The 25,097-nt window shown below is 32.2% G+C and overlaps 1 protein-coding gene across 1 annotated transcript in view; it reads left to right on the forward strand.

Moving 5' to 3' along the window:
* Positions 1–24,551, forward strand: part of LOC143232086 (methionyl-tRNA formyltransferase, mitochondrial) — a 33,880-nt gene extending 9,329 nt beyond the window's left edge. The window contains 6 exon segments of the mRNA XM_076467156.1: positions 1,600–1,722; positions 3,613–3,715; positions 7,017–7,092; positions 11,565–11,656; positions 20,357–20,521; positions 21,720–24,551. Coding sequence (XP_076323271.1) covers positions 1,600–1,722; positions 3,613–3,715; positions 7,017–7,092; positions 11,565–11,656; positions 20,357–20,521; positions 21,720–21,851 — 691 coding nt within the window. The 3' untranslated portion in view covers positions 21,852–24,551.
* Positions 24,552–25,097: the final 546 nt, after the last annotated feature.

Here is a 25,097-nt window from a genome sequence, read left to right on the forward strand (position 1 = left end):
TTACTTGACTGCTCTTTTGTTCTGACTTTTGAAAGTTCCTTTCTTCCATTTGTTCTTTCCTATATTCCTGACTCATTTCTACTTCCTGTTTCTTTCCATTCTGTTCCTCTTCTCTCATCTGTTATTCCACTATCTGCAGGATTCAGTGTTGACAGTGTCATCAGTCACAATCATCTGGGCTCTGGAAAAGTGCAGATTCATTTGGTTTGATTTGTAGATCTATAGATTCGTTTTGTTAGATGCTACAGATTTTATTCATTGACCTTAACCTTCTTTTCTGTTCTCCTTCTTGTGTGTATCAGTTTGGACTTCTTCCTTTTGACCTGATATCAGCTTCTTATGTTTTTTTTTTGTCATTTAGTGCATGCTGTTGCTAATTTGTGGCTTGAGATTGTGATTCCACCATTACAAAGGTGACTGGCTTCTTATAGCTCCATTCCAACAAGAGTCTTCCAACCAATTCTTCCCCTTTTTTGGGACAGGGGTTGGCTAGCCAAGCTAGAGAAATCTTTTCTCATACTTATTCAGTATTTTATTCATTTGGATGTGTTCTTCACTTTCTGTCTCAGCAGGGTAGAGCCTTCTCTGCTGTATTTAGCAGGTTATGAACAGTTTTCCTCAATTCTGTCCTCTCCTTCTCTCCCTCTGTAAGTGATTCTCCTTGGATCCCCCCTTATCTTTTCCTTGGACCATGCTTATATGCATATTTTATTGTGGACTTTACATGATCAATGGGACCTCTTTCAGGATCTCTCTCTTTTTTTTCTTTTGAGTGATCCCTCTGTCCTTAAGCCTTTCAATGACTTTTTTTGCTCCTGTTCTCAGAGTGATGACTGAACAATCAATATAGAGGGAGCTAGCTGTGTTAGGAAGTTGTGTCACACTCCTATTGATTGGAGGGTTATTGCATGTAACAGTGCAACAGTATCATGGAAAGATATGAGATTAGGTAGGAGCCTAAAGGCTAGTGAAGATTGAAAAATTTTGTATGTAGAGGGCAGCAGTGAATAGAAGTTACCTGTGAGAGAGGTGAATTTCTGTAAGAAATACATTTTTAGTGTTGAAAAGTGTTAACATTTAAAACAATATCACCAAAATCATACATCAGTAAACTGTACGGCAATATCAAAATGAATTGCTATATGCAATATTTTCTTTTCCTTTGCATTTTCTTTGGTATTGTTCTGTACTTTTAATCAATTTGCTACCAACTTTTTGTTACTCATTGTTTGTGAGTACTTTGTGTCTGTTGTTTGTCTGTTTCTATATTTGTTGTGTAAATATATAAATATTAAATGTATATGCATTCAAGTATGGTAATAAAATTGGTTTAAGTTAACAGAAAAAGTTAAATATATGTATAATAAATTATGTACTTGTACATGTGTATGCAGTTGATGAGCTTGGGTTATACTTTATTGTAGGGGATTACTCTGATTCTTTATTTATAATTTGGTTAATTTGTTTGTCTAATTTTAAACAAGATTTGTAGTTTCTTAATTGAAAATCCTAATTTCCTACTGTATTTGGCTTCATCTGTTTGCACAAATGTATTAATGAACGGTGTGTTTAAACTGATCACTTTTTGTCTTTATGTAGCGGAATGGTAAATGTCCATGCAAGTCTCTTACCTCGATGGCGTGGTGCAGCTCCAGTTATTCATACAATTCTTAGTGGAGATACACAAACTGGAGTAACAATTATGCAACTTTCTCCCAAATGGTATGCATTAAAGTATTGTTAAGTATGATTTTGGGAAAGGCACATTTATAAATTGATTTAAGTGTAATACACGTAAAAGCACACAGGTCTGTCATATCCTCATTATGAGAAGTTTCAAGATATGGTTGCTCTGAATTTTTATTGAGAACAAATTCTAAAGATAATGAGCAAGCAAGTTTGAATGTAGCTAAATGCTGTTTATTTTACAATCTCCAAGCATTGGTACTTTGTTCTGTATATCATTCATAACTGAAAATCATGAAACTAAAATAAAATTAAAAGAGAACTGAAAATAAAATATAACAATGCACATTTGACACATACAGTGAAGTATCTATGCAAAATATACAGTAGTTTACACCAGTCTTGTCTCTTTCAAAGCAACTTTCTCTAAAACTACAAAACTGCTCTCATAATTTACATTCCTTCTGTAGCTGACAACCACAAAACTGGATCTACAGTTTCCAGAAATATCTCCTGTATTTGATAGCCACAGAGCAATCCTGCATACAGAAAATAATACAGAGCATTATACAGCTATTCCATGAAACAGGTTCTATGACTGAATCCTTCCACAGAAACACCTAGGTTTAATTAACACATTGTTTGACCTCATCTGTGTGATACATTTATTTGTGTGTTGCATATTATTATATTTTATATTATTTCTTTAAAATACCAAGTACAATATAATAAAACACTAAAAATTGCAGCATATTTAAATAAAATTATTATTATTATTGATTTTGTATCAAAATAAAACTTTTCAAGTGCCATTGTTTATAACTGAGTTTAATATCAATTTTTGTTCTTAATTTTTGCCAGAAATTTAATTTATTATTCATCTTGTTCTGAATGGTTTAAACTGTGTACTCTGGATTTAGTATTATTTGTAATTTTAGTGTTTGTAGTTTTCATGGGATGTTTTAACCAAGAAATTAGAAAACAATGAAAATGTTACAAGCTTGTAATATTTCCTGCATTTCATTGGTTCCTTTCATTTAAACATGGTTAAGTACTAATTTTAATTAGAAATGTAATGGATTGATAATGTACATAAAGTTTATATCAGAAACTTAAAAATATAAAATAAATATGTGCAAAAGTTTTTGTTGTTGTTTTTCATTTCAGTAGAGCATAGTACAAGTTAAAAACAACCCAGAAATTATTGTAAATGTTGTTAATGTCAAATGTACCTTAGAAAATTTAAAGGCACTACATACATGTACTGAACTGAAAAACATTTCTTTCTTTTCAAATGTTAAATGTTCATTTAATACATGGATGATAAGTCTGCTTTTGGAAAACATATCTAGATGAAGTTGTGTTCTGACATTCTGACACAAGTAGAGATGGTCAACTCTGTTCATGTTGGCTTCAGAACTGCTTGTCAATTTGATGAATGACTTTTGCTTTGTTGAGTACCAGTCACGAAAGTATAAGCTCAATTTGTTTTGTTTTTTTTATTTGTTACAAAATAATTAAGGGAAGGAGCATAGTATTTTTACCTTAAAGCATGAAATTTAATATTCCCATACTTAAATGCACTCGCATACTAATTTCATAGATTTAGTTTATGTAAAAAATTGTAAATGAAACACAGTTGTTTATCAATGTGAATTTTCAGTGATGATTAAAGTGCCTTAACTCTTTAAACCCATAAATTTTGGAATAGATTTTAGTCAAATATTAATGTTATTGGATGCTGTTCCTGTCCTATGAATGAATCAAGGTTTCAGCCAGATGCTGGTAACATTCATTTGGATTTAAGGAGTTAATTTTTTCTGGATATGTAATGTGAATGGAATGATAAATATAATAAAACTTTGTATCAGTTTAGTACCTGTATGTTCACAGAAAGTTTCTATTAACAAAAATATTATTTTCCAGCTTTGATGTTGGAAAAATTCTATTACAACAAAAGATAGAGACACCACATAAAGCAACTAGTAAAGATTTGTATGCCATTCTTGCACCTTTAGGAGCTCAGTTGGTAAGTGTTGTTTTGTTTTTAAATGAATTCTTTAATGTTATTAATGATTATTATAAAACTTGTACAGTTAAGATTTATAGGCTTTTCAGAAACTGCAAAGACTACAGGAAATACAACTAGATGCATGTATTGATTTTTTCTACAGGTAGAAGTGGCTTGCTTGAGTTCCTTTCTTTCTCACCCACTTCTTAACTCATAATCTGAGGGTCATGAGTTTGAAACTCCATCCTAAAAATACTCTTGTCATTTTAACCATGGGTGAATTATTATTTGATTGTCAGTCTCACTAGCTGTTGGTAAAAGAGTAGCCCAAGAGTTGATGATAGATAGTGATGACTAACTGCCTTCCCTCTAGTCTTTCACTGTTAAATTAGGGCTGGCTGGCACAGACAGCCTTTAAGTAACTTTGAATTAAATTTAAATCAGAGTCTTTCTCTTTCAATTGACACTAACAAGATACATTTCACTCATTATTTTTTTTATAACAATGATAATTTATTGTAATAGGAAAAAGCTCTAAATACAATAACATACTTTTTTTTTTCCATGTTAAAGCTACTTACTGAGTTTCTTTCTTGTGTATGCTGTACAAACATGTTGGAACATTATTTTAAATTGTTTTGTTTTTTGACAAATACATAGTATACATATGTAAAAATGGCTGGTTGGGGTTGAGAAAATTTTTCTCAACCAACATTTCAACCTTCTTCAGTCATCATCAGGTTCACAAAGAAAATGTGAACAGAGACATAGCTGTGTTTCCTACTAGGACAATAATCATCAATGATAATTAAACCAAGTGTTGATGATATTAAAACAAAAATTCATTCTAGCTGTAGTTTGTCTTTTGCAATAAGACTAATTATAAACTTCTTTAACATTTAGCAAGTTCATAAGTGTAACAGTTAGTACTTAGTAATAAAATGCATCAATTTGATTTTTTTTTTCCTTTTATAGCATGGTTGAAATTAAAATATGTCTGGAGTTAAATTAATAAGAGAAAGAAAGAGAACTGTTCTCAAAAACTCAAATACAGAAAACAGTGAGATCTTCTGCCCATGCTCTCTCTAACCTGGAGTCCACAATTTAGATTTAATTATTACTGTAAAAGTAATAAAGCATTTCATTTTCAAATTAAAAAAAAATGAGTACACCTGTAACACTTTCCAGACTTTTATGTATGTAAAAATGCCTGGTATGGGTAGAGAAAGCACTATGTAGAAGAGCAAACAATGTTTTGATCTTCTTCGGTCAGGCCTGGTATGGCCAGGTGGGTTAAGGCATTCGACTCGTAATCTGAGGGTTGCGGGTTAGAATCCCCATTGCACCAAACATGCTTGCCCTTTCAACTGTGGGGGCTTTATAATGTTACAGTCAATTCCACTATTCGTTAGTAAAAGAGTAGCCCAAGAGTTAGTGATGGGTGGTGATGACTAGCTGCCTTCCCTCTAGTCTTACACTGCTAAATTAGAGACAGCTAGCACAGTTAGCCCTTGAGTAATTTTGCATGAAATTCAAAAACAAGTAATTCTTTGGTCCTCATCAGGTTACCTCTTTCTTTCTTTGTGAGCCTGATAATGACAGAAGAAGGTCGAAATATTGTTCACTCCTCTACATAAAAATGTTCTCAAACCAAACCAGCCATTTTTACATGTATATTTTTCTCTTCAGGTGGGTTTTCTCATCATCACTGATAAACACATGGTATACATGGATCAATTTGCAGACAGAAAAAAGTGACTCTCTATAAAAGTATATTTATATTTTCATCAAATTTAATTTGAAATACATTTAATCTAGCACAGCAATCAAAGTGAGTGCATATAACTTGTCAGAAATCAACATCATGGTTTTTTGTTTTGAATTCTTATGTTTTGCTGATCTATCTGCTTTTTAACAGGTTTTGAGACATTCTGTTTCTTAACTTAAGAGAAAGTTGTTGATTGTAGTTAAATGCAATTGTTTTTGTTCCATTGTTTAAGTGATCCTTTTACTGATGATGCATAGAAAAAGTATCAAAATCACGTTTTTGCAAAATAATTATGCATGCTTAAAAAATCTTCACCTTTTTTACTAGTTTCATTTATCTATTTTTATATTAAAGGCACCATTCAAACTGTTAAACAAATCATGTTTAATCTATGTGGGAAAATGCTTCAATTCCATTTACTTTTAATAGGCATCAATACATAAGATAGAGAGTGTAGATGAATTAATTACTGTTCATTACAGCTAGCAGGTACACCTGCAAGAAATAAGCACCAAAAGTGAGAACCCTGGCCATCACTTGACTTATATGCAAGAAGAAATTGCTGAGATTTTTAAACTACTAACAAGAACCAGGAATTTAAAAAATGTGTTTTATGTTGCATTACTCACTTCCATTTACAGGATTAGCTATTCTCATCCTCTGCTGCTCTCTAAATTCAACATTTTTGTTTATGCATGTCACAAGTCCTATGCTTCCTACTGTTGGAATCATTTGATTCTAACATGTCTATCATTGCAAATCATCTCGTGTCACTTCTCCACATAATGAATGTGAATCCCTCTATATGCACTTACTGAACTATCACTTCTTTATTGGCACTGCTTGTACTTGGACAAGTTTCAACTTTTATGTTCAGCTATAGTATACTTATGAAGTGGTTTTGTTAAGATTAATTTCACATTTATTCAGACTGTTTCTTTAATTTAATTGCAGTTTATTACAGTCACATTATTATCTATAATTTCAGTTTTTGGTTGACTCTTCATGACTATGAATTCTGAAGCTCATGTTACCAGTTTAGGGTGTCATACCTGTGACTAGCACCATGTCACAGTCTTGAATTTTTGCTTCTCCTCTTCTTACCATGTTAATGCATTTTTCTAGGTTTGTCATCCTCTTAATAGTCCAATTTTTCAGAATGTAATCTTAATGTGGTCCTCCATTCTCTTGCTTTACCTCTGTCTGAACTTATTTCACCATGCTACATGTTTCATTTTTCATATGTAAAGCATATAGGGAAGCATTGTGTGATTTAGAAATGACAGTTGCATGTGCAATGGAAACTACTCTTTAGGGGTGTTTTAAAAATTTAATATTGTCAAATAGGTCATGACCAGATTTGGTAACATTATGATTCTCCAAAATCATTTTGATATATCATATCAGATTCTCTGTTTAATTTATCTTTAATTATAATTTACTTAAGTGGATACTATTGTTTTGATATATCATACAAAATTCTGTGTATTTCATTTTTATAATAATTCAGTTAAGTGTATACTGATTTTGAATATACTCTATTTTCAATAGTTGATAAAGTGCCTGACTAGACTACCACATTACCTAGAAAACAGCTTTCCACAACCAAAGAATGGAGTAACATATGGTAATGAATTTTTATAGATGTAATATTTAAAATTCTGTTATTTACATAAAATCGAGACAGATTTAGTAACTGATTCTTTTTATCTGTAACAGAATCCATTCTGTTTAAAGGATTAACACTTAAATATAAAAATGTTCTTCTGTGATATAGTTTTTATGTTTATCAGATTATTTTTAATAAACTTTCTTAACCTGCAATTAAAAAATGAATGTAACTTTCCTTTGGAGATGCTTTAATGAAATTTGTAATTAACAGCCTTTTAAAACTAAATTTACAAATCAGGTAGTCTTATCTCTGAAATATTGAAAAACTTTTATTTTTAGTTTTAAATTTATGCCTTGAACTAAGTATTACTTAAAATTTATGCATTTATTTATATATTTGCATACCATATATGACACATACCCCATAAATACACCATTCTTCCAGCTTCCACTGAACTTATTAATGGACCTGCATCAATGAAGCTTACATAAGCTCTGCTTTCCTGCCACAAGTTAGATTTTGTTGTTTCTGTTGATATGACATTTGTTTTAATTTCTGCTGTTGTTGAACTTTCTCTGCTTTTATTGAAGGTTGTATTTATGTAATATTTCTGTAATGTGTTGACTGAAATTGTTGATGCATTCTCATCAATGGTAGCTTTATACGTCCTTGCCATTTTCTACTGATATTTTTGAAGGTTATACTGTTTTGAGGATACTTCATTATTGCACCATATGCAGTTTTCTTTAGTTTAACATCAGCATTTTTACTTAAGCCTTATTGAGTTTTGTGTCTTCAGAATTGGCTTTATTTGCTCCAGCACTAATCCTAATCCTGAACACTTCTGTTGTTCTCAATTCCTTTTGCTTTTAGTTATAATCTATACTTTCAATAGTGAACCTGTTTTATTTACTTCTGACACTGCTTGCATCATGTGAGGTTATATCCATACTGCTGATCTCAATTCCTTTTGCTCTCAGGTATAGTTTATATTTTCAAGAGTAAATCTGTTTTATTTATTTCTGGCACTGCTTGCATCATGTGAGGTGATATCCATACTGCTGGTCTCAATTCATTTTGCTCTCTGGTATAGTTTATATTTTCAAGAGTGAACCTATTTTATTTAGTTCTGACATTGTTTGTGTCATGTGAGGTGATATCCATATTTGTGTTTTTATTTGATTTTGGGGGTGAGGATAATTTTTTGAAACCAGCTCTGTATTCATACTTTCAAAATGCAAACTATGATTTGGCTTGTTTTGGTATATTGTTTCTAGCATTATTATTGGTTATTCTAATTTTTCTGATTCTTTTACTCATGTTTAGAGTGTATATTTTGATACACTTACGGGTCTCACTGTTGCTGTTTCTACTATTATGTTGTTGTTATATTTCTTAAACCTATTGAGTGGTGTTGCAATGTACTTGTAACTTAATCAGAAAATCTATGATTTTTTAATGTTTGTTATGTCCACTCATAGTTCTAGTGTAGCATTCTCCAGTTGGTCAGCAGTAAGTTTAGATACTTTAAAAGCTGCAATTCAGGGTTGGGTTAACTGTTATGGGTGAGAGTGCTGATAGCATATTGTATAGCTTTGTGATAACCCACATGATTAATTTTTTGAATTATCTAACATCATTGTAAGTAATGCAAGTCTTATCACTCACTCCTTCACTGTGTTGTAGATGACTTCTCTATACAGACTTTTAAGGGATATTTGTTTATCAATGAATCTTTCACTTCACATGTCTTGGGTTTACCAGATTCTTTACTTTGATTTTCTATTCATGATTCATTTCTTCCAGTCTCTTTTTTAGTTACATACCTGCAGATTTCAGAGATTTTCCATGCCAGAGGGAGATATAGAGGTTGAACTTCATGAGAGCTACTTCTTTTTCTGGTGTCACAGACAACAGAAGATTGAAGACTCGTACATTATTCAAGTTTCATTTATGTTCTTGATATTCCTCATTTCTAGGTAGTACCTATCCCAATCTTGGATAGTTTCTTTGCCATAGTCCAGTGGAGCTTCTAATGACTTGTTTACTAGTACTGGTTCACTAATATTCATTTTCCACACATTGGAATGACTTATTAGTTTATGATCCTTGCTTTTGGTCTAGATTAGGTATTCTATGTATTCTCACATGCAGTCAAACCTTTAGTTTGTCTGTGCATACCTTAATATTGATTGTCATCGTATATGGATTTAGAGTATTTATGCTTAGTAATTGCCTTCAACTGATTTGCTTTTTGGGTTTACTTCTGCTCTTAGTTAAAATTTTCAAAAGTCTTTTAAATCTCATTTTGCATCTATGCAGTATCTGGTTCATCTTTGTACCCTTTATAAGTCATTGTACAAGCTGGTAGGGGTACAAAGTTGTATTATTTTTTGCTTCATCACATCACTGTGTATTTAGTTTTAAGGCTCCATTTGTCACCTAGGCTTTCTGTAGTAATCCATTTCTGGTGTATTTTTGTATTTCCTGCCAACACTCATACATATTTCCAAAGGATCTGGGATTTTGAATAATTTTGACCTACAAAACAAGATAGACAAAAAAATTATATTGTAAGAATATATTTATATGATATGTTACGTTTGGACTTTTGCAAGATTCCTTTATCTCTGTATTTGCTCTAGGCAACTCACATATTTACTCTTTCTCCTAATACTCCTATTCACACATCTGTGTGACTAAGGTTGAAATATTTTTATGTGTGTGTGTGTGTACACATGCACGTGTTTGTGCATGTTTTTGTCAAAAAAAAAAGCAGTCAGGATTCTTCCAAGTTGCATATATCTTTACATTTATTTTGGGCAACCGAAGTTCACAAATATAGGGTGTGTCAGACAGTTTTTTGTATAAAAACTGTAATTCAACTTGGTCTCACTTCAAGACAAATATGTATAAGAAACTTGAATCCTTTGTTTTTTTACCAAACTGTTCTTTATTTTAGCAGTTTTGTAGCATCATGGGTTACTGTTTGGGATAAAAAATTGTTCTAAATAACCTTAATGTTTGTTTGGTATTATCCACAGTATACTTGATATTTTAGATGTCTGAAGTTAATATCAATTCTAAAGACCTAAACAATTGTAAAACTATTTGAAATTAATTTTCTTTTAGCACCTTTGTAATACACATATAATTGTCAAACATAAACATGTTATACACTGATACTTTGAAGTGATTAGTGTACAAACATATAATCTTAATAATGACATCTTTGACTCCATTCATTATGCTAGAGATTACAAGTGATGTTGTAGTTATCAGTTTTGAAATCCTGGCCAAGCTACAATGTAATCCTTAAGAAATGGAGATTCTCTGTACTTACTTGTTCAAACAGATTAATTTTAGTAATTCATGATATTATAACTAATTGCAAGTGAAATCATCAGTGTATTAAGACGTCACTTTCTACAAGTGAAGAGTACATTAGATATATTTTTACTTCATAATTTTCTAAACTTCAGTGTAACAAACAATGTTTAACATTATTACTCGAGAGAGAAATTTCTCATTAAAGTAATATAACATTGTGTGTGAGCTCACACTTAATTATATCAAGTTTAAAAAAAAAAATTGCAATACTGTGCTTCACAATAACAAAAAAAAAAGATAAATTAACTGGTAGAATTCTTAAGATATAAACATGACTACTTGAAAACAAGTTTTTTTTATCAATTTTGCTCTTAGTCTGGTATGGCCTAGTGGTTAGGGCACTTGACTCACTATTTGTGGGTTGTCCTAATCAAGACCCATTTCCAAACATTTCTATCCTTTCAACCATGGGGCTATTATAATATGACCATCCCACTATTCAATGATAAAGAATAGCCCAGGAGTTAAGAGGTGGGATTGACTAGATGCCTCTCCACTAGTCTGTCACTTCAAAATTAAGGAGAACAAATGCAGGTTTTGTGTGTAATTCATTAACAAACAAATCTATTATCATTAATATTTTAATTTTAAGTTGTCTGTACGTTACTCTTTAATAACACGCTTATTCATATGTGCATGTACGTATGATATCCCAGTACTCTTTTAATGTTTTCTAGTATTTACCCACACACTTTCTGTTTGTCTGTCATGCATTTATTAAAATTTCCTTAGACATTAGTTAATATTAATTCTGGTGTAGTAATGTGGTAAAAATATAATTTTTGTCTTATAAAATGTGTTTGTGAAAAAGAAATACAATTTGTGATACAAATTTGATCATTTGTGAGTGTATTTATAGCTGTAATCTAGAGTGGAACTAATTTAAATGAAAAAGGCAAAAAGCTAATTTTGAAAAGAAACTATTAATATCCAAGGTTAAGACAGCTAATTACACTCTGTTTTCTTATAACTTACATTGCTAGTTTTATATAGCACTTTTTATTTTGTTTTCTATTTACATTTACGGTATTGAATCATTTTACTTTTGAGTTCTCAAAGATAAACATAGAAATTACTTGTTTTAATTTTGTTTACAGCACCAAAAGTTCACCCATCAATGGGAATTGTTCTATGGGAAAAAAGTTGTTGTGAGCATGTTGATTGCCAGTACCGAGCTCTTAATGGAATTGTAAGCTACATATTTTTATTAAATGATTTATAATTCTCAATGTGAGGATGCAGATATTTAAACATAGTTCTAGTATGTTTTTTGTACAAGTAGGGTTGTAAGATGTAGTAAGGCCAGTCAAGCCATGATCAGACCACTTTCTTATGACATGTACAGCTACAACTTATCTCTTCATATTTATTAGTAGATGGAGTACTCATCCCTTGAATGGCAATTATGTAAATTCATGACTAATGATTGGTCATCAGGACATATGTAATTGTAATAATAAAAAAAAAAAGCAAACTGTCATAAAAAATTGCAAAATGTGAAACCACAAGTTTACATGTATCTCTGCATGGACCAACTAACCTTCTTGCTAAATTTGATGAAAATCCATGAACAGGAGGTAAGAAAATGCCTATAAAAAATCTCAGAATACAAAATTTGAAAATATATTTTTATCTCCCCATAGACTAAATGAACTTCCATACCAAATTTAGTGAAGATCCATACACAGGAGGCAAAGTAGTGGTAAAAAATGCAATAATGCTCATAAAAAATACAAAATGCAGAACTGAAAATTTGTATGTATCCCTGCATAGACCTAATGAAAATTCATACCAATTTTGGTGAAGATCCATCCATATCGTGTGAAGTAGTTACATTGACATACAATAGACAGTACTATTATAGTTATATAGATATACTTTAAGACCCACGATCATGAAAATGGTGGATATTTTACTAAAAATAGGGCTGATAAAGAAAAGAAAGAAGAAGCATACAGTTAAAACCCACATAAGTTGCAAACATAATTATTAATAAACAGTTTATCTATATTATTTGAGTTGATTTTAACATAGCTTTCACATTTTCAATTGGTTATCAAGAAGCATGGATTCAGTAGTAACTGGCAAAATATATGATGAGCACAAAAATTTAAAGAAAGAACATGCAATGTGTGCCATGTTTATCCTTTTTGTGATCCATTACCCTCATATACTGTAGCTACAACACATATTAACTACAATATAAAGCATAAAAATAGTCAGTTACTGAATCCTAGACAAAAAATAACACAGCAAAGTATAGAGAAGGGAAAACAGAAGCAGTGTTTGGCTGATGATATGGTATATCAGATGAACAATATTCTGACTCAGTACACAAATCTGTGTCAAATAAAAATATCTTTAGAAGGATTTTCAACATAATGAAGATAGATGTGACCCCTCTGGTAGATTTTCCAAAGGATGGACTTTAGTATGTATCTGTTGCTAAAAAATTATATGGCAAAGAATACGTACTAAGAGAAAACACAGGTAACATTTGGCTGATGAATATGGTGTATCAGATGAACAACATTCTGACACAGTGAATGAATCCATGTCAGATAATCTTGACAAGGATCTTCAATATAATGAATATAGATGTTGCCTCTGGTAGATTTTTGAAAGGATGGAATTTAGTATGAATCTATTGCCAAATGAAGGTCTGAGCAGATGAAGAGCAAACGGATATGTGAATTGGTCTGTGACAATCTGGTTTCAATTGTTTGTCCATCAAATACACAACAAATTATGGTCATTTACAAGGGATTGAAGTCAATAAAAATACAGAATAATTTGAACAAGGAGAAAGTAGTAAAAATTTTGTATCTTTATTATTTTTTTGAAAATTCCAAATTTCCCTTATTGATCGATATTCTTGTAGGCAGCTCTTATTTGATGAATTAATGAAACTAGGTGATGCTACAGCTGTGCAAATGACAACTTAAATGAAAAACATGGGCAAAATAAAATTTTCAACACTTCAGAAACTTTTTTGAATATTTTAGATGGACAAGATAATGCAAAGTATGATTATGCCTTTTAAATTAATCCTGAAATGTTGGTCACAACCTCACCATTTTTACAAGAAAGTTTATTTTTAAAAAGTAGATGTACAAAAGATGCTAATGTTGCAGAACATCTGGTTCAGTGTATACCTGTATGTATGAGCAGGGTGGGTGGGAGACTGTTGATTCTTTACTTTATGCATACCAAAGTGCAGTTGATGTAACTGAACATGTTGGTTGGCAAACCTTTTCAGACATTAGAAAACTTGTTGAAATGTGGTGAGAGTAAAACAGGATTTTTACATATTACATCCATATTAAAGATGCATCAAAGAGCTCTGAGAAAATGATGAAAAGGAAATTGGCTCTAGAGTACAGTAGCCAAGAAGTAAAATCCTATATCAAGATGGGTGTCAAGGGCTTGTTACAGGACTAAAAAGAATGAGTTTATTATGTTAGAGTATTTTCATTGCCATATCCAGATATCAGACAATGATTGTATTCATTGTTGTATGTGTGATCTTGGTCAAACTTTCAAGAATCACACAAATATTGGTAAAGTTTACAGTACATGTTCACAAACATTAAAATTATTTGTTGATCAAATGAAACCCTTTCCCAACCATGTGTTTTTCATTCATGTGGTTTAACAAAAGATAAAGTGCAGTCCATGTTTGAATTAAAGTCTGAATTTCACAAAGTTATTCTATTCCACCAATTACAGACAGATACAATTCCTGTCTGATCACAAAATTAAAGAATCATTGAGACATGATGATACAGAAGTCTTTGATCACAAGCTAAAAGTACTACCAATAAAACATGGGGAAAGTCCAGTGGAGTATTTTGGAAAGAAAGGAGTGAATTTGCTTAGATCAATGGAGGTTATGTGAGAAAATAGACATTCTTGTTTTAGATAAGAGTACAGTTTTGTTAATTACATAATGCATGGATATTTCAGCCAAGACAACATCCAAGTTGTTGGTGCAATATTAATTCTTGTGTGTTAAGTAAGAAGATGACATCTGAATGCCAATAACATTGTGACACAAAGTGACAGTGCTACATGTTTTGCATCACAAGAATTTATTCCACACATTTAACAATTAATTCTGGAACTTAGAACTGGCACAAATTAAGAATTTCTAAATGGAAATTTTCAGAAACATAGACTCCTAAATTTTCATTTTTCTTACCTCAATGTAACATTTGAGTCATTTATAGAGGATAATAATGATATAACAACAGAAGACATCTTTCAAGCTGTTCTTTTGGATGGATGCAACATGGATGGACCTGCTCTGAAAATTATGTTCAAGACAAAGACAGTTGGAAGTAGATCGACCCATGAAATCAGTTGAGTGAAAATTCTGTACATGTAATTGCAAGCTCTGGAATTGGTATTACTGAAATTATTCTGCACAGTAAATTTATGATACATTTGAAAAACAACCTTAATCTAAGTACCAAGGAATCATTCACTTCACAGAAAAATGCTCCTTTTTATCAAGGATCCCCCCTTGATGTGGATTCCTGTACGTGGTGAGGGTACCTCCCAGGGAAAGTTCTGTTCTTTCAGTTTACCTCCTCTGGGATCTAAACATCCACCCACGTGTTTGCCGTGCATGGTGACCTGTGAAGAGGGGAGAGGATTCTGTTGGTTGACAGGTCCAACCCTAACACACCACTTTGGCCTTGAATTCCTGTAGATGGGCAGCCTTGGGGTAACCCCCCATGGGTCAGTCAGCTGGTCCACTTGGGCTAGGGTCAACCAAGTACCAGTGTTGGATGTTCTCAACAAGTATTGTGGACATTGTATCTGATGCTGGCATTTGGGTATAGTGCCCACGAAACCCTGGTGTTGCTGCAGTGTCCTTGTTTGGTATTATAGTGCATCCCCTCATAGGGCTTCATGGTGGGTGGGGTTCTTGCCCTAAATGGTTGGAAGACAAAGAGGTGCATCATTTGAAAACTATTCAAAACATTACTTACCCTGGCTGTGTGATGGATGAGTGCATGGAGTGATGGCACTGTTAGTTGATCAGCATGTGCCCACCCTGTCCTTGCCACTCAACACATCCTTAGAGGCCATAGCCATCCATGTTTCTTTGGGTCATACCACCACTGTTTGTTCTCTTTACCTGCCACCTGGAAAGACCTATGATCAATTGGAACTTGATGCTGTCAATGAACAGTTGTCTCCATTTTTAATCCTGTGGAACTTTAATGGACATCATCCCCCCTGGCAAAGTGCCGATACTGATGGGAGGGGTCACTCCGTAGAGGGCATGTTCTTTGATTACAACTTTTTTCTTTACAGTAGCAGTTCTTATACTTATTTTCATACACCTAGTCTGTCCTTTACTGCTGTTGATCTCTCAGTTTGTGCCCCTTCACTGTTCTCCTACTTTTATGGAGGGTTACCAATAATCCACGAGGCAGTGATCATTTTCCTATAATTTTGAGAGAAACTGGCTGTGGTCAATGTCATCCGATCTGCGGGCCCCAGTGGAAGCTGGATCAAGCAGACTGGCCCTCTTTCACTGCTCTTACAGAACTTGATCTTGCCATCATCTGTAAGCCATCAATAGATGACTGTATGGTAGCAGTAACTGATTGTATTATACAGGCAGCTGTTCAATGTATTCCTTAAACCTCGAGACATTTTCCATGGTATCCTTGTTCAACAGGCCCATGCACATGCTCAGTGGGTAAGATGTCAAAGACAGAAGGACTCTTGGATTAAATTCACAACCATCATATCTTCTACCACCTATTCCAAAGTCATATGGGACAAGATTCGAAAGGTCAGTGGGCAATATAATTCTGTCCCTCTTGTAATCTTGCTCTGTGATGGCCTTCATAGCCATTAAGACTCAGGCAGAGCGATCATCCCTTTCTATTCAAGCTGATTGTCTCTCTGATTATAATTGTCCCATTACACTGGTGGAACTTGAACTGGCCCTTTATCTCAGAAAAGCCTTTCTAAAATTACAAAACATCTTGTATCAATATTCCTTGACCATGAGAAGGCTTTATGATATGACATGGAGGTATGGCATTTTGTAAAACCTTCATTTATATGGGATACATGGCCATTTGCCCATTTTAATTAAAAGTTTTGTAATGGGCAGGTGATTCCAAGTTCATGTGGATCGACACTTTCCCATTCTTTTCTATAGGAACTTGGAATCCCATAGGGCTGTGCTTTGAGTGACACACTTTTCAGTATAAAGATTAATGCCATCAGTGAACAACTCTCTCTTACAGTTGCAAATGTTTTATATGTCAATGACTTTCTCATCTTCTGTCAGTCGTCGAACATGAGGTATATTGAGCGGCAGCTACAAACTGCCCTCAATCATTTACTGAAGTGTACCACAGCAGAAGGTTTTAACTTCTCTCTCACTAAAACCATTTGCACACATTTTTGCTGCCAACAGGGTATTCACCTTGATCCTCAACTTTATATTGCTAAAGTTGTGCTATCTATGGTCCCTGAGACAAAGCTCTTGGGGCTTATCTTTGACCATAAGCTGACCTTTATACCATACATCAAGCAGCTATGGATCAAATGTACAATAGCACTGAACATCCTCTGTGTCTTCTTTTTCACCACTTGGGTAGTAGATCCATGTTCTATGCTAAAGATACATCATGCTCTTATTCAATCAAAACTAGGCTGTGGATCACTGATCTATGGATCTGCCAGGACTTCGGCCTTAAAGATGCTGGACCCATTCATCATCAAGGACTTCGGCATTGGGGCTTTTCACGCTTCCCTTGCTCAGAGCTTATACACAGAGCTCATGAACCTTCTTTGCACCTCCTCCATTTGCAACTGTCTTTACTCTATGCTTTGAAACTTTGTTCCTTACCAAAGCATCCCAGCTCGGGTTGTGTTTTCTTTCCTCAGTGGGCCATACTTTTTCAGAACAGACGATCTGCTATTGCTCCTTTTAGCCTTTGGTTCCAGGCACAGTTGGCTGAATTGGGTTTGTCCTTGGGTAACATTTCTGTATCCACTGGTAAGCCCATCACACCATGGCTTTATTACATTCACCAAATGTAATCCATCTTTAAGTCATCTGAGAATAGCAGACACTCCCTATTGGAAATATTGTCTGTTATTTACTGAACTTCTTTGAAACCATCCTTTTATTTGTATTTATACAGATGGTTCAAAATCAGGTGACTGTGTAGGCTCTGCCATGGTTTGTTGTGGTTTGGTGGTTGTGTGCAGAATCCCCTCTACAACTTCTGTGTTAACTGCTGAACTATATGCCATTCCTCTTGCCCTGGATCACATAGAAGCTAAGCAATACTCAAATTGCACTGTTTACACTGACTCACTCAGTTCTCTTCTTGTCCTGGAATTGTTTCACATTTGTTCACACTCTGTTATTACCAATATTCAAAACCAACTGGCCCATTTCTCTTTAACATCTACTTCTATCCAGTTTTTTCTGAATACCAGGCCACTTTTGGTATTCGCAGGAACGAGCTCGCCGATATTGCAGCAAAATCTGTCTCTTCTGTTGTGCCTGTTCCATACCTGGACTATGGTCCTGTATTCAGTGCTCAGCTCTGTTCCAGTTGGCAGTCGACTTGGAGTGAGCAATGTGAAAACAAGCTTTTCCAAATAAAACCCTCTATTGGACTTTGGCCATCTTGCTTTGGTAAGGATCGGAAAGAGGAAATTGTTTTTTAATATACTATACATTGGTCACAGTGTTTTAACTCATCATTTTCTTTTATCTGGGACTGTTGCACCAATGTGTTGTCTGTGTATCACTCAGGTTACAATAAGCCACATTTTACTATCTTGCCATCGTTATGACTCTCAACATTGGCACCATTTTAAACATGTTCTGTCCCAAGGTTTATCCGTAACGTTAGATAGTGTTATTGGCAATGGTGACACTGTTGACCTTAGAAATGTTTTTAGTTTTTTAAAGGCCATTAATCTTTTTATTGCTACTTAAGGTTTTTAATTTATATATTAGACCTTTTTTTAATGTGATTCCCTTTTAAGAATCAAAGTGCATGTAGTTCAACTTGAAATTAGAAAATGGTTGTAACGTCAAATAACTCGAAACCAGGACTGGAAAGGGCAACTTTAGGTGACTAATGCTGCTGTGTGAACTTCCCATTTGAACTACCTGTTAGTCATCCTGGTGAGTTATAATAATTAGAATTATGCAACAAGTCTTTTTAAACTTTCTGAAAATGGCCATAACATCAAATAGCTCAACCAGGGCTGGAAAGGCCAACTTTAGGTGAGTAATGGTGGTTTTTGAACTTACCTGTCAGTATTCCTGATGAGTTATGATAATTACAATTATGCTACAGAAAGTCCTTTACAACTTTTATTACTGTGTTGGCTCTGCCATGATTTGTTGTGGTTCGGTTGTTGTGCGCAGAATCCCTTCTACACTGTACAAATTTGAGATAATGCCATTTATGTTTTTAATTCAAAAATTAAACTTTGTTTTGCTTTACCTTAATTTCCTTTTGAATTTTTAATCATTTTACTTTAATTTTAACTTTTTACTGGATGTTTGGCACAAATTGCCTAGTTGCTTTGTGCCATAAAACACCAAACCAGCCAACCAATTTTCAAGGACCCTGCTGCACAGAATGGTAATAATAATGGTGATAATGCTGCTGAACAACCACATTCTATATCTTATAAAACAGTCACATATTCTTTAGCATTAAGAAGAAGTGGTATTAGCTCATTGAGATTTTCAAGAGTTTCAGAAATATCAGGTGAGATTGATTTGGCCCCTTCTTCCTTGGTTTGTAGTTGGGCAAAGTATCCTGGAATTAACCTTACTTAAATAACACATGATTATGTTTCACAATTGTATGAGCAATGTCAACTGGGAAAAAACAATAAAACTTGAAAAGTTTCAGCAGAGAAAACTCTCATAAGATTTTGATGGTTAACATAATTTCTGCTGATTGATTTGCCCGATTAAATACCATTGTATCAAAATTCAAGGAATTTTTCCAGATGACACAAGCCAGAAGGAAAGATATTCCAAATTCCTCTTTGATGGACAGTTTGTGAAGCTGAGGAGTTAATTATACACTAAATTTGACAAGAAGAGTCTACTTCATTGCTTGATATTGAGAATAATGATTTGAAATTATATTTTATTGATAAATTTTAGGAACTTCATAACTTTCAAAATATATAATGAAATAAAAAATTCCATATTCTGAAACAAAGCAAACCTGCAAAACTGCTCTTTTCTATATAAAGTTCAATAATAAAAAAAAAAAAAGAAAAAAGCACAATCATCTCAAGACCAAGTTTTTCATGCTACTGGGTTTTAAGTATAATGCTTATTTTGAGAGTTCAGGCAAATAGTAGGCCACCTTCGTTATTTTTTGTTTAAGATACTTGGTTGTGAGTTACTAATTAATTAATAATCTTTTTATACACTTAACTGTTATAAGTTTGTAGATCACTGTTGAAAGTATTCTAACCTCAAAAAATATAAAAAAACTGAATTTTTGGGAGGGAGGGATGTAGAAAAATTGTTGTAGACATTATATATTGGAAGGTAATTAACTATCAGTTTTTATTTTATATGAAACGAGACCGTGGCACCAAACACCTTTAGTGCTACCAAAGATTTACATGGATATATTTCCCTACAAGAAGGGAAAGAAATTTAGAGATCCATCTTAAATATGTTCATCACTATATGTAAAAATAGCAAGACACTTCTTTCTGAATTTGTCTCTCTATTTGGGATTCAGTTACAAGTGACATATTTTCATCTAGTTTTGTTGGGTTTTTTTACTTTAGAGTTTTTGCAAGTATTAAGATGTATTTTTTGTTAAAAAACTTCAATTTTTTTTATTATTAGACTCATCTGTTTACTTACTGGCAAGGGCAGAAAGTTAAACTCCTTGATATAGTAAATCAATCAGAGATTGTGGATGCAAAACTTTATATCTTGGTACCCCATGAAGTACCTCCCGGAACATGCTATTTCCACAAGAAAAGACAAATAATATGCATCAGGTGTAAGGTATAAATATTTATACAAATACTTTGTCAAGTAAAACTTGTTGTAAAATAAATATTTGTTGATAGTAGTCTATCCCCGTTACTCAGAATGTACAAACAGTAGTAAATGTTTATTTATACACTTGTACATGTATTTGTTCTTTATCTTTTTTTATATTAAAATGCTTTGTGTTGATATGCTTAACAGTAAGTCTTAAAAACTATCATTAGAAATACAGAAACAAGTCCTTTGTATTTTTGTAATAGTTGGTAAAATGGAAAAAACATTAAGGGTTACTTCATTTACTAACTGGGACATCTTGAAATATAACTTTCGAGGTCTGAAGGATGGGTTTTTTTTAAGGTTATGTCATTTGATAAATTTCATTTATTTATCTTACTGGTTGAGTGGATAATTGGTAAAATTTGTATACTTTTTTTTATGGGAACATCTTGAAAAATTGTTATTATATATCAATTTCATAATTTTTGTCACTGTTTATATGAAGCTGTTTTTCATCTCATTAGTCATATCAGGTTTTTATAAACCAATAGCTTCTTGAATCACTTAATATACTGAATTCCTCTTTGGTAACAAAGATATTTTCTTTCATTGTTATGTGGAGTATACTGTTTTTGGTTGAGTGTTTTAATTAACATTGTATACAATTCTAAAAACACTTAGGAAAACAAAGAAGATTTGGAATTAAATGCTAAATGTTACAGATATTAAGATTATGTTGATAGTCTTTGATTACAAATGGATATGGTTACTAAGTTTTGGAGATTAATTTTCTTGTTTTTGTCAGATACTTTTAGTGTGTGAATAAGAAAAATGAGCCTGCACATTTAATAGGTATTTAGTGCACTTATCAACTATCATATTCTAGCAATTCTTACAAATTATATTACTGTTGGAGTTGCACAGTTAATATAAACCATGTTGTAAGATATTTTAATTTTCCAAGTTGAAATTAGGTCTTATCGTAACTTCATTTTTGTAAATTATTTACAATGAAAAGTTTGTATCTCTTCACAGCATTTGCCTTGTAATAATGTTAAAGCATGAATACTGTTTTGTTATTTACCATAATGATAACTAGAACATCATTTTGTTTTGTAGTGTATGAGTATTTTACTTATTTGATATTGTGTCTAAATATAAACATGTAGAATTGATTTTGAATATGTTCTTATTTCTTTTTCTTTGTTTTCCCAAGGATGGGTGGGTAGGATTCAGAACATTTCTTATCCATGGGAGAAAGAAAATGTCAGTAAAAGATTTTTATAATGGTTTCTTTTCAAAAGTGTCTTGTGAAAATTGGATTTTGAATTCAAAAAAACCTACGTGACAAGACTTCGGTATCTAGATTTTAGGTTCATTGAACTGTTGAAATTGAAACCCATTATAATTGTAGTTTTTTGAGTAAAAGTGGATGAGATAAATAACTTGTTTTGTGTTTGCATTTTTTATCTTAAGAAAATGAAGTTCACTGTTTTAAAAAACTGATTATTATCAAATATGGTTAAAAAAGTAAAATTGTATTGAAATTATCATTATGATGTTTATTTTTAAGAGAATGGTACTTTTAAATATTATGATATTACAGAATAATGTTTAATTACATTAATTATCTAACTGTATGTAACTTGTGAGCTGCAAAATATCTAATGTTTTCAGCATAGTGTAAGTTAGAGTATTTTTTATTTATTTAAAATTATTACAGCAATTATGCATAATCAAGTTAAAAGTCAGTTATTTCTTTCATACTTTGAAAATTATATAATATCTAAACAAATGTATTTAAGCAACAGGCTGAAGAACAGTACTTTTATTTCATGAAACAAATGCACAATTCATGTTGATGTTGGTCCTGGACTCATTGGTGCCTAATAAATTGCTTGGAGATGACTATATGAATATATACATTCATAAAGTACTTTTGGAGATAAGTGATTTACCTCCAAAAGTCTAGCTTCTTTATTGTATCACCTTCACATTTTTCTTCTTATACATACATAAATAACTTTAAAAATAGCAACCTGTCAAATATCTGTCTCCACATATAGTAATTTTCATTTTATAAGCAATATGTGTAACAAAACTGAATAGGATGTTTAACTGACACCTCCTGATTCATGGGTTTCTTTGTAGGAAATGTGAATATTAAGGCTTGTTATCACTTCCTGGCAGCTGCACAGCTGGTCATAGATCCATACTTAAATATCAAAAGTTTTTTTTTTATTGTGTTCCTCCTGAAAGATTAATATTAATACATATGTATGAAATATCATATATTTTATTTAGGTGTACTTATTATTAGTTTAAGAACTATTAGAAATACTATTTTGAAAAATGTGGTTCTTCTCAAGTTCAGATATTTGAAGTTCAGTCATTCATTTTTTTATATTCTAAGTTAATGCTAACTTTAATCTTTGTAAACTCATTTTTTATTATAATTCATTTGTTATAAATAGTTATTACTATCACTGTCATCCTTATGAACTGATCATCGTAACATAATACTTCTTCAATATCCTTAAAACACTAAATTGTTTTTAACATCAAAAAGTAGTAATAGTAAGCTTAGTCAGGAATAAATTATAATACATATGTCGTACCATAACCTAGTAAATAAATTTTCTCTTTGGAATGAATACACTGATACTTCAGTAGTCTTTTATTTTTCTCAATTTGGGACTGTCATCCTCACTTTACTTGCAATATGAAGTTGGTTTAATAATTTAAAATGCAGTTTAAAATACAATGCATGCCAGTGATGTGATTAAACTGGATTTTGTGTACTGCCCAAGAATTTAGATTTAAAAATGTGAAAATTTTCTTATGTGCCAAAAATTGTAAATTGGATTCATTTCAGTAATTATTTAAAATGGTACACTTATTAATATTAGTTAAGTTTACCAATTTAAGATTATGTTTCCACATAAGAAAAATTCTAACATCACTTATGTGCTGTAAACCAGTCAGTTTTATAACATTTCTAATAATTCTTGTACACTTTTCACATCATATATCATGAATGTCTTCTTAATAGGCAGACAATAAAATGGTGAAAAAGGTACAACATTTTAATGTCAAAAAACATTTCCATTACTGGTAGTTTCCTGAATTCATGCAATATAATCTTTCTGAGTTAGCATATAAAGTTTGATTATCATTGTGGAGAAATTATAATAAAGAATAAATTGACACATTTAAATGAAAACATGTTCTAGTTTATTTTGTGTGATGTTTGAAGCAGATTCTCTTTGTCAGACAAATAAGACTATGCTACCTGACAAAAGGCGTCTCCAAGAATATCTCACGAAAGTAAACTAGACGTCTATTCATTTTTTGTTATCCTTTATCCAAGTACTACCCTGTTTCAAACTTATCAGAGTAGTCACATGCTCTTTGTTTTGGTAGTTTATTAAGCAAATGAGACTTCCATTTGTAATTACAATAATGAAATGTTAATAATAGTTTTCTAAATGGATAAATTATTCTTTTGATATCTTTACATCCAGAAAGATCACATCTCTATAGTAGTTAAATTTATTGTTGCTGTTTTTTTCTAAAATACTTCCTGTATAGTTTAATTTTGAAGATTTTTCTTGATAAATTATTATTGACGAAGCATTATCAAAATTTAAAGTTTCTGTAACTTCATTTAAGCTGTTTTCTATTAAACATACTTAAACTCAACTAGCACAGTGATTTCAAATTAGCTTGTCTTTTCTTGTAGTACAATAGAATTGCTTTTATTTTCCCATGCTTTCAAGAGTTTGGACTTAAATATAAAAATAATAAATCCATACTACTAATATTGCTGAAACATATGGTATAAGGAAGACATTTTGTAGTTGTTTTTTTTCTATCTAAATAATCAAGACCATCATAAATTCTGTAGTTTATTCATACATTTTTATTAGTAGAGGTGGGTGAATTAACTCATTATTTGTGATCATTGATTTCATTGATTAGTGGTGTTTCTTACATTAACTAATTAACCTCCTGAAAATAAATAAACAGGAAAATTAGCTATTCTGATTTTTACTGTTTTTGATTATTTCAACTATCCAAGTAATAAATATATTGCCATTTTGTTTATTTGTTAAGTATGAAACTAGGCCCAGCATGGCCAGGTGGTTACAGCACTCCACTTGTGATCTGAGGATTGCGACTTCGAATCCCCATTGCCCCAGACATGCTCGCCCTTTCAGCCATGAGGATGTTATAATGTGATGGTCAATCCTACTATTTGTTGGTAAAAGAGTAGCCCAAGAGTTAATGGTGGATGGTGATGACTAGCTGCCTTCCCTCTAGTCTTACACTGCTAAATTAGGGTTGGCTAGTGCAGATAGCCCTGGTGTTGCTTTGCACAAAAATCGTAAATACAAACAAAAACAAAGTGTGAAACTACATGTTTTTGAACTACTGACCAGTGGCACTTAGCTGGCAGCACCCATCACCAACTCTGATTACTTAAATGGCTACTACAATAATACTGTATTATTTGAATATACTTTCTAGTTTTATTCTTATTCATTCCCTAAGAGTTTTCAAACTTTATAAGATAACGTTATAACTATCAAAA

This window comes from Tachypleus tridentatus, chromosome 11 (genome assembly GCF_004210375.1).
Source record: "Tachypleus tridentatus isolate NWPU-2018 chromosome 11, ASM421037v1, whole genome shotgun sequence".
Taxonomy (NCBI): domain Eukaryota; kingdom Metazoa; phylum Arthropoda; class Merostomata; order Xiphosura; family Limulidae; genus Tachypleus; species Tachypleus tridentatus.